This window comes from Epinephelus fuscoguttatus, linkage group LG13 (genome assembly GCF_011397635.1).
Source record: "Epinephelus fuscoguttatus linkage group LG13, E.fuscoguttatus.final_Chr_v1".
NCBI classification, from domain to species: Eukaryota; Metazoa; Chordata; class Actinopteri; order Perciformes; family Serranidae; genus Epinephelus; species Epinephelus fuscoguttatus.
This window is the reverse complement of record NC_064764.1, coordinates 25,006,798-25,020,773: the sequence shown is the minus strand read 5'-3', so window position 1 is coordinate 25,020,773 and position 13,976 is coordinate 25,006,798. Positions and strand designations below refer to the sequence as shown.

Here is a 13,976-nt window from a genome sequence, read left to right as displayed (position 1 = left end):
TGTTTTAAAGCCTTGAGTTTGGCATGTTGACCGCCGCCACAGAGACAGACAACCATCCATGCTCACATTTACACCTACGGACAATTTAGAGTCACCAATTAACCTAACCTGCATGTCTTTGGACTGTGGGAGGAAGCCAGAGTACCCAGAGAGAACATACAAAGTCCACACAGTAGCGCTACCCCACCCCAGGTTCCAACCAGGAACCCTCTTACTGTGAGTCAGCAATGCTTACCACTGTACCACTGTGCTGCCCTACTGTGATAATCCTAATGCAAATTTTCGCTGGCGAAAAACAGGCTTAAGTCCATTAAACAAATGCTAAAAAAATTGAATATCTGACTCCTCAGAGGGTCTTCAAGTACAACCAAATCCTGAACTTTTTTTAGGCCTTTGAGATGTTAAATAACTTTAATGAACGCAATTCACACTGAAATAGCGACATCTATGGCGACACCTACTCTGTGAAAATGGGATTCCACCATGGTTACGTGGTAGCGGCTTGTCAACAGACAGCATCCACCTGTCACTCAAAGTGGCTATGCCCTTAATTATGCATAACTTTAAATCTTAATAACGTTTGACTAGATGAGTTATATAAAGATTTCATAGAGATTTAACATCATGAATGGGATAATTAGCTAGAGGCCAAAACAGTTTTTGGTATCAGGCTGTAAACATATTTATTTCTGCTGTAAAGTTGGGCATTTTAACATGGGGCTCTATGAGGATTGACTCACTTTTGGAGCCAGCTTCAAATAGCCATTTGAGGAACTGCAGTTTTTGGCACTTCTGCACTGGCTTCATCTTCCAGCCCTGGAGACTGCTGCTTGGTTTTCCATCATTTATGCTAAGTTACGCTTGGCGGCTGCTTACTGCACTTATATTTACTATACAGACAATGATTTTAATATGTCTCATGTCAAAACATTCTGCTTTCAAGTCGAATGCCATTCAGGAGGTCAGGTCTATGTAAGACAAGTCTCAGCAGTCAATTCCACATCAGTTTGTCTTAAGTCTCCATTTCTGTGACTTGAATCAATGTCTGCCGATCTTAACTGGGACTCCTGTGTTGTGTCACATCTGGGTCATGCCATGCTCTGCTCTCACTATGCTAACCAGTCCTAATTTATGAGCCCCCCGAGCTACAACAGTCATGACCCCACCTGCGTTGTTGCTTTTAACAGCTGGCGAGACCAGGATGGAAGCCATGGGGGGGGGGGTTAAGGCTAATTTGTGCATCTGTGTTGGTGTGTTTCTGCGCACCGTAGGTGTCTGTTTCCATTACATTGTTAAATGTAGGTAAGCGTACGGGCGATGCTTGCCAAGCAGAAATGGGACTTTTTCCATGTGGGCTGATTCAATTTTTCTCCCATCCGTTTCCGGTGCTGATGTCGATAGTGTCAACAACAAGGAGCAGATAATAATCCATTCTTCTCTGTTGAACAGCTGCCTCTTCATCCTCCCTCCCACACCCTCAGCTGCTTCGCCTTCCTGTTTGACCACAATGGAAATAAGCTTTTGAATTGTATCGTTTCATTCTGAGTGATCATTTGAAACAGATAATCAGCGTGTAGTGATTCCCCTGAGCCTTTTAAATAACATTTTCAAACAATTTCAATCAAAATTCTCACGAGCGACGCCAGACTAAACTTGTTCCCACTGTTTATCAGATGCCACATGTTGCTTTGTGGCTCCGTCCCTGAACATGAAGGTCAGTGAACATTAACAGCATTGCTCTGGAACTTCATTAGAGAATGATTACATGACTCTGATACTTAACTTTGCAGCAGTGCAGCGACAGTCAACAGGGAGAGCCTGTGCCGAGCTTTAACTCAGTTACAACACCATAGTCACATATGGTGCAGCTAAAGCGACATCTTGACGTATAAATATAATTAAAGCCTAAAAATTGTGTGTGTGCTTAAAGACAGTTCCTTGCCAGTCCTATTATGAATAAATAATTCAAAGACAGAGAGGCAGCGAGAAAGATGGTGAAAAATTGCAGTTGCGTAGCAATATCTCTCTTGCCACTCTTATGCCTCCATCCAGAAGGCCACAGTAAAAGAAATGTAGTGTTTTTATATGCAGCAGTATGGTGTTTGAGATCGACTATAATGCCAGGCCTAGTTAAGTCTCACACACACACACACACACACACACACACACACACACACACGCAAAATCAAGATACTACTTGAATGTTATACTACACTGGTAAATGAATACATGAATTTCACTTAACCCAGCATTTACAATGTGAGTAAATCAGTAAATCAACAGCTGCGCATAAAGACAATAAAAGGACTGTATACAGGAAGTAATCATTTTCTCTCCATCACTTTCCTCATAAATGCTGCGGTCAACTTGCTTTTAAAATCTACCACACACACTGAACATTAGCAGTGAATTGACAGAAAAGCAGGTCTCAAACCTGCAGTCTGTGCTTCTCACCAACATTTGGAGAATATCAAATCATGACTTGGAGGTAGGGACAGGTATCAAAAATCAGTACCAGTTGAGAACCGCTCCGAATTGTCTGCTGATCAATCGCAATTGCATGCGTCTGAACTTGTCCATTCTTTTATCAGCGCTGGCATGTTTTTCTGACAGTTGCAGGTAGAAAACAATGGCGGAAAAGAATGATTTTTGCTAAATAATCATCAGTAATGTGGATATAATGACTGGGTGGGTAAAGGAAAATGATAGAACAGCTAGAACAGTCTGCCTTTAAAATCAGGAAAAGACAACACTTACGATATGAGGATATATAAAGTCTAAGAGGATATCTAATCTCATATCACAATATCAATATAATATTGATATATTGCCCTGCCCTGCCCTAAACTCAACCAAGCAGCATGTCTGTTCCGTTATCCTGATATATTAACTTAAGCATCATGCAGGCAGATTTTGCAGATTTTTGTTCTTTAACAAATAAAACCTCAATGAAATCAACTGCTGTACAAATATTCTCTAATTCCATTCCTTCTAGACGATGACAGACTTTTTCTTCACTGTGCTCAAACTCAAGAGATAATAAAACAGTTGACACTGAAAACCTGTTTAGCCTACTTATTTCTCCATGATAAAGAATGTGACCAATAAGCAGAATTGACAATTGCATGGTATCCATAAAATCTTATCCCTACATGGAAGATATCAAAAAGCAATTTAAGTTCAAATGACATGGTTTACATATCATCTGCTACTCTGTGGCCCATGGAGAGCTCGCTAAACATTTACAGTGTGACAGATGGTTACAGTTAGTCTGCATGAATAGATGATGTGGCGGGACCGAGTACAAGCCACATGGAAGTGTTTAGGTTAGCAGTTAAAGGGGCCAATCATCATTTCGTAGAGAATAACACCATTATCCCACCTACTGTTTACTGGGGTTTATAACAGGGTGGGAGGAAAAGGGGTCAAGATGAGGGACAAAGGCAAGTTGTCACAGTGGTTTATTCATATCAGCCCACACACACACACACACACACACACACACACACACACACACACACACTGTATGTTAAGTGCTTCAATCTACTCCCATCGCCAAATCCATTAACTCTATAAGGACACCTGCTACCCCACTAACCTCATCTACCCATCCCCCACTCCTACCCAACCTAAACCCACACACACACACACACACACCCCACCCTGTCTGCATGACAAAGCACTGTGGTCCCAAACGTACCACGAAACAAAACTTTCAGACAGACACAGATTACGCAACAAACAAAAGACACTCAACTCATAATATCCTGTCACGAACAACTGTAACAGCAGCGTCGACTGAATGTTTGCGTTAATTGTTGCAAAAGAATGCGAGGCTATAAAAACACTCAGCTATCTTCGGTCATTATCCATCTTGTGCTTGTGCACAATTAAGCCTGACAGCTGTATCTACTTTATGTACAGCGGTTAGTTTTTGTATGAGTGGCAGCTTGCTATCAGTTCCCACGTTTGCGCATTAAGCTGCAGATTGGAAAGGAAACTAATTAACTATTAATTAGTCTACTTCAAACAGACTTTTTCTGCCATTGTCAGTCATTTTGCCTTTCAGGCAGTAAAAGACATGCGCTTGTAAATTCATGCATTTATGCATAAGCAATTAGACACAAACACACACACATGCATCGCTTTGGTCTTAGGTGTTAAGCGGAAAAGAAGCACATTACCAGAACATAATGGCAAAGTGAGTGAAGTGCTCTTCATCATTGCGTAAGAGGATTTTCAGAAAAGGTGGGGGAACACGCATGTAGACGTTTAGTCATGCACACACACACCTTTAAATGTGCACAGCGAGCTGAGCGTGTGCCACTGAATATGGATCAGCGGTGTGCAGGTGGGGAGCGGTCGTCATAGTTACGCCGCCTGGTGTGTATCCCACCAGCGTGGGATCTGCTCTGGTGGAGGATCAAGCATGGAGCAGGGGAGTGTGGCTGCACCGCAGGACAGCAGCTCAGTGCGCTGTGGGTGCTTGTGTGAGTTACGTGTGTGTGTGTGTGTGTGTGTGGAGGAGTGAAGAGGAATTCTCTCGCAGGCTGGTCATCATCACCCTCAACAAGGAAGAGGGGGGGAGGAGCAGACCAAATCCCAAGGGAAAGGGGGCAGGGTTGTGCTTTTGACAGGGAAAAGAAGGTGCTCTGAAACAGTCCGAGGTAGATGTGGCTGTTAAACACAGATTCTCCCTCTGACAGTGTAAGAATGATGAAAATATCTGGTTTAGATCACCCTTAAGCGTAGTTTCTAATTAGTGTTTTTTGAAGAGGAGGTAGGCTGGGCTGGTATTGTTCGAAAGAAGTGGGGGAGGGAGGTCAGGGGCTATTCACTGGTGGAGGAGGAGGCAGCTGGAGTAGCGTTAGAGTGAAGAGAAGTAGAGATACATGCAAATCAGCTCAAAAGAACACTTCAATGGTTTAACAAACTGAATGGCTAAAGGGTTGTTGTTGGTTTGTTTTCACACAACATGAGATACGATCTCAGGCGTGACCAAGTGCGCAGGCAGAACTGTGTAAGCTCAGCAGGGAGCTGTGATGTGGGTCAGTCCTGACAACAAAACCAGAGGTGCTGCTGCAGAGTCAAAATCTGACACAAAGCAGACGCTGCCTCTGCTCCGGCTTCGGCTCCAGCCACTTTCCTGATTCACTGTGGCAGGCAGGAAGTCTCCCTCAAGAACTTTGCTTCACTTCACACAGTCACTCATCTCCCCATGTGGATTGGAGAGAGACTACAGCTCAGATCTGGGTCACGGGGGAGGATCATCATTAAAAAAACAAGACACTGCATGAGAAGACAAGCTGTGATTATTCACAACTAACGTCAGTTTTGATTTACTGCTCTGCCCGCAATAAAGCCATTTCAATCTTAAAAATTTTTCTTGATCTCTTCTGACAGCTCCATTGGAGGAAAAGTTGCTTTCTTCCTTCACACTAACTTTTCACCTTAGAGAGGACGGAGAGAGGAGGAAACTTCATTACAAGAGGACAGTGGGGTTGTGGTAAAACTGCAGTGGAAGTTGGGTGTGAGTTTCAGTGGCAGACTGTGAAGTCAGTATTACGGGGCCATTACGTGCCCTGTGGGTAGTAGACACCAGTAACCAGTATTTGACTTGCCTTTGGGTGCACCTGATGCAACAAGTCCACAAGCACAATCACAAACCCCTCATCCAGCTCTATTGATCCATGACTAATAGGACATCTCAGTCCTGACACTGACCCACGAATGGCTCACATTTCCATTACCCATCCCTTTAATGAATATTTACTGAAACCTACCACACAGTTGGTGGATGATAGCCAAGCTGACTTGTCTTGTTTCTGCTTTTCTATTGTTTGTTTTCTGTCAGTTGAGTCAACAATGTTATGATATGAAAAAACAATAGCACAAAAGGCGTCTTGTCATGGGTATACACAGAGACGTGGGTCTAGTGCTTATGATGCAAACAAGCGTGCGTGCAACTAGAGAGATGTAGCAGGCACAGAAAATAACAAGGGGAGCAAACAGCACCACAATCAGACAGCTGCACACGCCTGCATCTCCCCTAACAGAGAGAAGTAGGTCCTCTTGTTTCTGGTGGCAACAACAGGCAATAATAATGAGCGACAAAACTTGGGACAATCACACGCATGCACGCCAAACTTTTCCATAGCATATACATAGCGTAACATGCGAACAGCGAGACAGTGAGCTATTGCATTTTTCCCTTACTGTCTAGACTGCACTCTGTGTTGTGTCAGCTGAGGCTTACAAACACATGGAAAGCATTCCCCAGTGGGAGAACAGCTGACTCAAGATGCACAGCGAGAGGACGCGCCGGCTTGACCACACACAAGCTGAAATCCCTGTCATTTTGGGATGGAAGCATGCAGCTGTCCTTCTTATTTGGGACAGAGGAGAGGCTGTGGTGGGCATGAGGGTGTGTCAAAGCAAACTCTGAATGCTGACAAAGGTTGAAATGCCTTTGCGTTGACCTCATCATCCCCATGACCTTAAAAAGTGAGACAGTCCAAAAAAACAATTTGGGATTTTTTTTCAAATACCCATTGCTTTGCTCTTCGGCATCTAGGCAGTTAAAATGGTATGTTATTGTTTGCTAACACGCTGGGCAGTGACAGTGAAAGTTTTCGGCCACGTTTCCACCAAGCAGTACGGCTCAGTTCAGTTCAGTACACTCTTTCTCCGTTTCCACTGTGAAAAGTTGTGGATGGTACCAATGGAATCAATCAATTTTGTTTATAAAGCCCAATATCACAAATCACAATTTGCCTCACAGGGCTTTACAGCATACGACATCCTTCTGTCCTTTGGACCCTCACAGCGGTTCTGTACCGTCCCCATTTTTGGTCCCCCCCTCTGTTGGGGTACCTAGCACACAGATCTGGTACTAAAAGGTGGAGCTGTGAACACTGCAGTCCATCAATTGGTCAATAGCGGACGGTCGCTCTGCTCAGGGCTGAGTGGTGGCTGGTTTTGAGGCTCATGTAACCACTCTTCATACTGTGGAGGGTTTTATTACTGTAACTATAAAATGAAAGGATGCTTTGCTGCCTCTTGCAGCAGCTGCAGTCAGAGAAAAATATAATTTAATTCACTGTGCCGACTGCCGGCGACTTTTAAGGTGGAACATTAACTTGTAATGTTACTCAATGTATGAGTTGATGATGTGAATCAATCAGCACACCTTAAATTTCACTTTAACAACTCTGACCATCACTTTAGTTTTTATATGACATACACTTTTAGTAATGGGTGGATCTTCAAGCATTTATATGTATTAATTTTGACCGGATTATGAGAACTGCATATATTCTAGTCCTCACTCTGAGACAAAAAAGGCGCCGCGGAGCATCGTTCCTGTGGGCTACGGCAACACTAAACCCCCCCAGCTTGCCTGAAAAGGACTAAATGCACAAACTCACTATTTTTAAACATCCCATGGAGAGAGACTCCCACTGCAGCCTGTTGTTTTTTGTTCTGTGGACGATAGACGAGGTGCAGACTTCCATCAGCGAGTGCTGGACGGAGCAGTGAGTGACAACAACCCTGCCCACATAAAAGAGTACTCTTTGCAATGTAAACGCTAGGGTCTAGGTACCATGTCTGAAGGGTTACTCTTGGTTCCAAAAGGTACCATACCGAAAGTCTTTGGTGGAAACAGGACTTTGGATGCCTGCTGCTAACAGTCTAGGACCTGGTCGCTACCTTTTTATAAAGACCCAACTCACCTAAGCACTGTGGGGGTACGCTCTCATAAATGTTCCCAACACATAAAATAAAAAGGAAATAAGAAAATACAGGCAGAAAGCAGAGTCTCTGTGGAAAAATACACCACCGCACACTTTTATGTGATGATTAAGAAGGATTACTGCTGTATGAGTCTCCCCTGCAGAGTATATCCTTAAGCAAACAATGAAGCTTCCCAACATTTTCGTTAAGTTGCATCATAATGTCAAAAAAATAGATGGCAAGAAGTGAGGTTCATACAGTTGTCACTTCCACGTCCCAGATTTCCTCCACTGTTAATTATAGACTTCATTCACATTAACAAATGAACACATTTTAATGAGTAGGTCTGAAATAGAAAATGAGATTCTTCAATCTCTAACCACTTTCAAGCATTTCTGACAATTGTCACAGCACCACACGGACAATCAAATCCTAACTTAAGTGGCTGTAAGTGCTGCCCTTCTTCCACTGCACAAAAGTTTGGGAGAAAAAAGAAAGGCACAATAGTTGTGCCGAAAATGGAAATGAGCTCTTAAGTACCTTCATGTTGTTTGATTGGGCCAATTATGGAGGGCCAGCTTCAAACTCAAAGTTTGATGGCGTTACTTCAACTACTTAAAACTTTTCTCTTTTCAATCAATAGCACTGTAATGAGCCCGGATAACAGGCTATTGTTTCAGCGTCGTTTCTGACTTGAAACCACTGATCAAAAAATAGCATCAAAAGTCAAACTAAAAAGATAAGGATGACTGAAAGGAAACAAGAAAACATCTACCTCACACAAGGAGACAGAGGAGCAACGAAGGAGGAGGAGGAGGAGGATGGAGAAACAAGCCACGTTTAAAAGGATCATACCACTGTTTTTGCAAGTGAAATGTATGTACATTTCAAATAACTGCTGACCTTTTTCCCAAAGTGTTTAAACTTTATGAATCTATTCATCTTGAGTTGCGTATTCCATCACAGTGAACACAAGTCTGCAGCTTATTTTTTCATTCCAGTGTCAGTGAAGTTTCATTACTGCTGTGTTGTAAATGCAGATTAACCAAAGATTAATTTGAAAACACTGCGCTGACTTTGCTCACAGTAATAATAAATAACAAAAAATCAGCGCAGACATAATGTATGATTAAAGTCTGCTGATAATATTTTCATACCCTATAGAAAATAAATGGAAACCAATGGATGGAAATGAAAATAATGTGATAAAAATGCTGCAGCAGGGTTAAAAAAAGATGAATTATAACATGAAGCCACAGCTGTCGGTGTGATTCTGTGTCGTTTAATTGGTTGTGTTATGTTCCCTTTGAATAAGAGGCCACACCCACTGCCACACCCCACTTTTAGCCAACATGTATGAATTATTTATCACATTTTTCCAATCCCTACGGCCAACCATCTGACAAAGGTTTGTGCAAATGCATTCATAACGAGTTCAGATATTGTGTGAACAGGGTGAAAACAGCACCTGTTTCACCGAGTTGGCAGAGATAATCAAGATATATATATATATATATATATATAACATCACATCGTGACAAACGCGTGAATAACTGCAGGTGGCAGAATGTGCATCTTGTCAGGCATAAGCTTTAAGATTTCTCCTCCGTGCAATGTCAAGCTGCTCTGAGACCAGCTCATAAGCAGGACCAGTGGCAGCTCATCTGAACCGGGCAACTGGAGGCTGCTCTCCTGTCAGCCCGGTAAATGGAAACCACTCAGGCATTTCACAGTTAAACCAGCCAGCCTTGCACATATTACATTTCAATTTAGTTATATAAACTGGGACGTTTCAAACACACTCTTACACAAACAGAAGCACACCCCAAAAAAAGCACACTCTGTTTCACCACACAAGGCGCATGACATCTTTCTCACTCTCTGCAGGGGGGGAAGGAAGACATCCTGTTTGTAAAGCTAATAAACATTCGTTCCTTCAGGCAACTCTTTTTATACGCTTTATATCATATACCCCGGTGCCACGAGCATGCGCACGCGCACCCACTCACACCTGGTTGCAAACTCAGCAGCAGAAATAACCCCAATATAAGATTTGCCTGCCAAAAAATTGTGTAAGTGGCACCTCCGGGTTTAACAATGACTGATACAGTCTCCATCTAACACAGCTGTCATCCACCTTTATTTCTTTCTTCCTTCTGAACAAATGCAAGTGCGAGCACGTGTGCCAGCTGACACATGAGGCGAAATCAGACAGCTGATCACAAACAAAAGACAAACACAAGCACATCTCATTTAACATAGATGCTTGTGCATGCACACCAGGAGACATATAAACAATTGCTATGGCAATATATTGCCATACAAACATATTTATACACTGGCACCGTGGTGGATGGATTGCAGAACTCACCTACGATGCACAGGCTCAGGGGCCCAAAGTGCAAAATGGCACTCACATTAACACAAACCGACAAGGAAGAGACTCAAAATGACCATAAAGTGACAGAAAAATACCACAAAGAGATGCAAAGGAACTGCAAAGAGAATAAAATAACAACAAAAACAGGCTAAACGACCAAAGAGAGACAGAAAAATACCTCATAGAGACACATAACAACCACAAGGAAACCCCAAAACACACAAAAAGATACATAACGACTACAAAGAGACACAAAACCTCAACAGAGTCTGTGTTTCTTGTTTTTATGTAGGAAAGGTGGTGGGGCCCTTTGCATATCTGTGCCCAGGGGCCCATTGTCTCATAATCCACCCATGACTGGCGCCAATGTTGCATTAAATCAGCCTTTTGCCAAGTTGATTTGGTGGTTTAGGTGCGTTCAGATGGCACATGGGCGCAATTTGCATCCCATCACAAGGTCCCTGAGCCCAATGTGACGTCTTCAGTGTCTTATTTTGTCTGACCAGCACTCTGGCCTTAAAGATAGTCAGCGTACTATTATAAGAGACTTGATTTGAGGAGCTCGAGCCAGAACATTTTGCCATCCCTGCTTCCAAAACAACTTAAAAATGATCATCAAGACTGTTGCCAATTTCTTTTCTGTCAATCAACTAATTTTTCCAGCTCTGGAGGATTTCTTTGAAGCGTATTACATATAGCAGATCTGCCAGCCTAATATCACTAATAATGCTGGCAACATGTCATAACAGCATGCGAAAGTATCCTGAGTCCTCCTGTGATTTGTGCCAGGGAGCCACACAGACACACCACATAAAACAAAATCTTTCCAAACACCTGACATGTTCTTCAACACCTCAAACTGCTTCCCGTTTAACCATATGATTCATGGCTATTATGTAATCTGAAAAAAAAAACCCTCCGTTCTCCAGCCTACACTGTAGATAAGATCTGTAGTCTAACTGTGTGCAGTCTTCTGTACTGTACACGGAACAATACAGCTCACGTTTTTCGTGGAGAATAATCATTCACAGCCCACTCAATCCCAGTGAAAGTGACTTCTGATGCGCGGAAAGGGGACGTGAGGCAAGGCACAGACTGGTAATCCTCTTGGCCAAGTGGGGGCCTCCAGCGGGGTCACTTCCACTCCCACTCCCGCCCTCCCTCCTCCGTCCCCCCGGCAGCGCTGACAGGCCTCCCCATCCAGGAACAGAAAAGCCATCTGGTGTTTGTTTGGGACAGTTCACAGGCAGGATGCACTGTGTTGTATGAGTGTGTCAGCAATCATGCCTGTGTGAGTGTTTGTGTTGTGTCACCCAGTGTCATCGGCTGTGCATGCCCCAACTCGCTTTTGTCTGTGAAATCCAATAAATTGCAGCTGAAATGTGTGAGAATGGTAGCTTTAACCCCTGGAGGGATGACTTACAAAGCTGGTAGCCTACCTCACACCCACTGGATGACTTCATAGCCTGGAGGTGTTGGTGGTGTGTCATCCAGGTGTGTCTATAATGTGTGTGTAATATATACAGTATGTATGTGTACATTTATGTGTGTGTGTGTAGGTTACCTTCACACAATGGCAGGATGTCTATATGATCAGTTCATGAACACAAGAGGTCAGACTGTATAGGGTTAATCTGTGACTAGAAGTCCAAATATCACATTAACCTAGTTCAGCGCGCGCACACACACACACACACACACACACACACACACACACACACACACACACACACAGCTGTTCACGGGCATCTGTCATTATCGCAGTGATTATCGATGTAGCCTACTTCCACCTGACTCACCATGACTATTAGTTGCTTGCCCAACTATAATGCACATGTGTCACACAGGTGCGCCTCTATGAGCCAGACACAGAGGCACATTAGCGGCACAGATGAAGGCTGAAAGACTGAGAGCTTCCTCAGATGACTTACCAAGCAGCGCACAGGCAAGAAGGAGCGCACCGGTTGCCATTGTGTGTTGCCCCGCAGATCCACTTGTAATATTCCCTTCAGATGAGGAGGGGATGTCTGGTCGGGTTTGACAGTGTGGTTAACCGCTGGTCCTGAATCAGAGAGAGGATCTGCGGATCCCCGAGCGACAAAAGCGGCCGGGATTTGTCTTGAGAGTCAAATCCACAAGCCGGTGCGAGTCCGGCGGTTTGCCACTGTCCGACTCACCTCTCCGGTGTCCTCCTGATTGCAATGAAAAGCCTCGGGGTGTCTCTTTCCCCCCTCACCTATCTCGCTTTTATCGCTGACGACGTGTGCGTATGCCAGGCGCCTAGGCGACCCAACCCACTCTCCGTTTACTACGCATCTGAGACTGCGGAGGCGATTCACACTCGCAGCCTCCTCGGTAAAAGACAAAAGTCCGGCGTGACTGTCTTGCGCGTATTTGGAGACACACACAAAAAAAACCTGATTACAGACAGGAGGCTTAAATGCGCACAGGAGGGATCAGAGAGTGCTGTCCGTGTGGAGTCAGGCTGAAATAAGTCGTTGCTATAATTTTCCTCCCCTTCGCTGATGGGAGAGCAAATCGCAGTCCAAGCAGGCTCTGGCTTTCTCCACGGCAAATCCCGGAGACTATAATCAATCTCCCACTATCGCTCCGCAGAAAGCCCAATGGGCGGGCGCTCTAGATGAAGCAGACAAGGCTTTGTGCTCTGACACAATAAATCTGATTAATCAATGAATACTGGAACTCCAGACACTGGGATCTTAATTGTACCACCAATACACCTGAGCCGGTGTGTCCTCAGTCACAATGCGTAAAAATGTCTCCGACAAGACGACTTAGCAGCTCCAAAAAAAAAAGCTGCTTTACTCATGAGTTCAAACACTACTGCTTAATTATAATCTGTCTGACAAATGCTGTGATCTGGTCCCAGACTGAAACAGTCCACCGCGTTTCTTCTCCCAAGGTTATTCCCCTGCTTCCTGCTTGCCACTTTTGTTTGCCTGTGCAGTTTGAAAACTTAACAGCGTGCTGCCTTGTCTGCCCCCACCCCCCTATCCAAGACCACGCCCCGGCAGCGTGGGACACCGTCCACTGTGGGTGAGGCCACATTTGCATTTTTGAAATTCAAATTCTAGGCCATGATGGTTTGAATGGGTTAAGCCAAGTGGAGGGTAATTAAACCTCCAAAGCTACCAATTTTCCTCAGCTTTTTATTTTGCAGGGTGAAGTTTAACCACCTTTTGAGGGCTGACATGAATCATTATGGCACCAAATCACATTATACTGCATATTAAAGTGTGTAATGATAGGGTCTTTCAAAAGGAAAAGAGGAAACAAACGCTTTTTCTGATACGAGCCTATTCATTTATGGTGTTTACTTGTCTTGTGCTGATCACAAAAGTCACTCTCTCATGCATAATTCAACCCAGCAGTCAGTGTGTTATAGGCAGACATTTTATATCACTCACACCACCTTATTTTCCCCCTACTCCTACTGCCATACGCACAACTGGCAATCAGCATAATGAGGTGCCACTCTGCCTGGGAACTATCAGAACAAACACTTCTTTCCCCCCACCAGCACACAACAATTCACCTTTCAGGGATTGCAAGTTGCAGATTCCATCCCTCTTTGATTCAAATCGTAAGTAGCTAAAGCAAGCATTACTTTGACATATGCTGAGGTTTATTGATTTGCACGACTCTCTTGCTGCAATATTTTGGAGGATCTCAAAATAGACAGGGTGAATGGGAGTTTGCACGGAAACAGAAAGTAGCACGATGAGATAATACTGCTTTGGTGGGGAAGCTATGAAAGAGCATTGCTTTCTGGAAAAGGACAGAAATATAGAACCCCAAAAGCTCAAACTTAGTGAAACCCAAAGCTCCCTTCTTTGTAATA

General features: G+C 43.9%; 1 protein-coding gene across 1 annotated transcript in view; it reads right to left on the bottom strand.

Annotated features, from left to right (window-relative positions):
• igsf3 (immunoglobulin superfamily, member 3) overlaps positions 1-13,069 on the bottom strand; it is a 91,125-nt gene extending 78,056 nt beyond the window's left edge. The window contains exon 1 of the mRNA XM_049595188.1: positions 12,046-13,069. Within this exon, the coding sequence (XP_049451145.1) occupies positions 12,046-12,085 (40 nt within the window). The 5' untranslated portion in view covers positions 12,086-13,069. The remainder of the gene's footprint in view (positions 1-12,045) is intronic.
• Between the last annotated feature and the right edge of the window lie 907 nt (positions 13,070-13,976).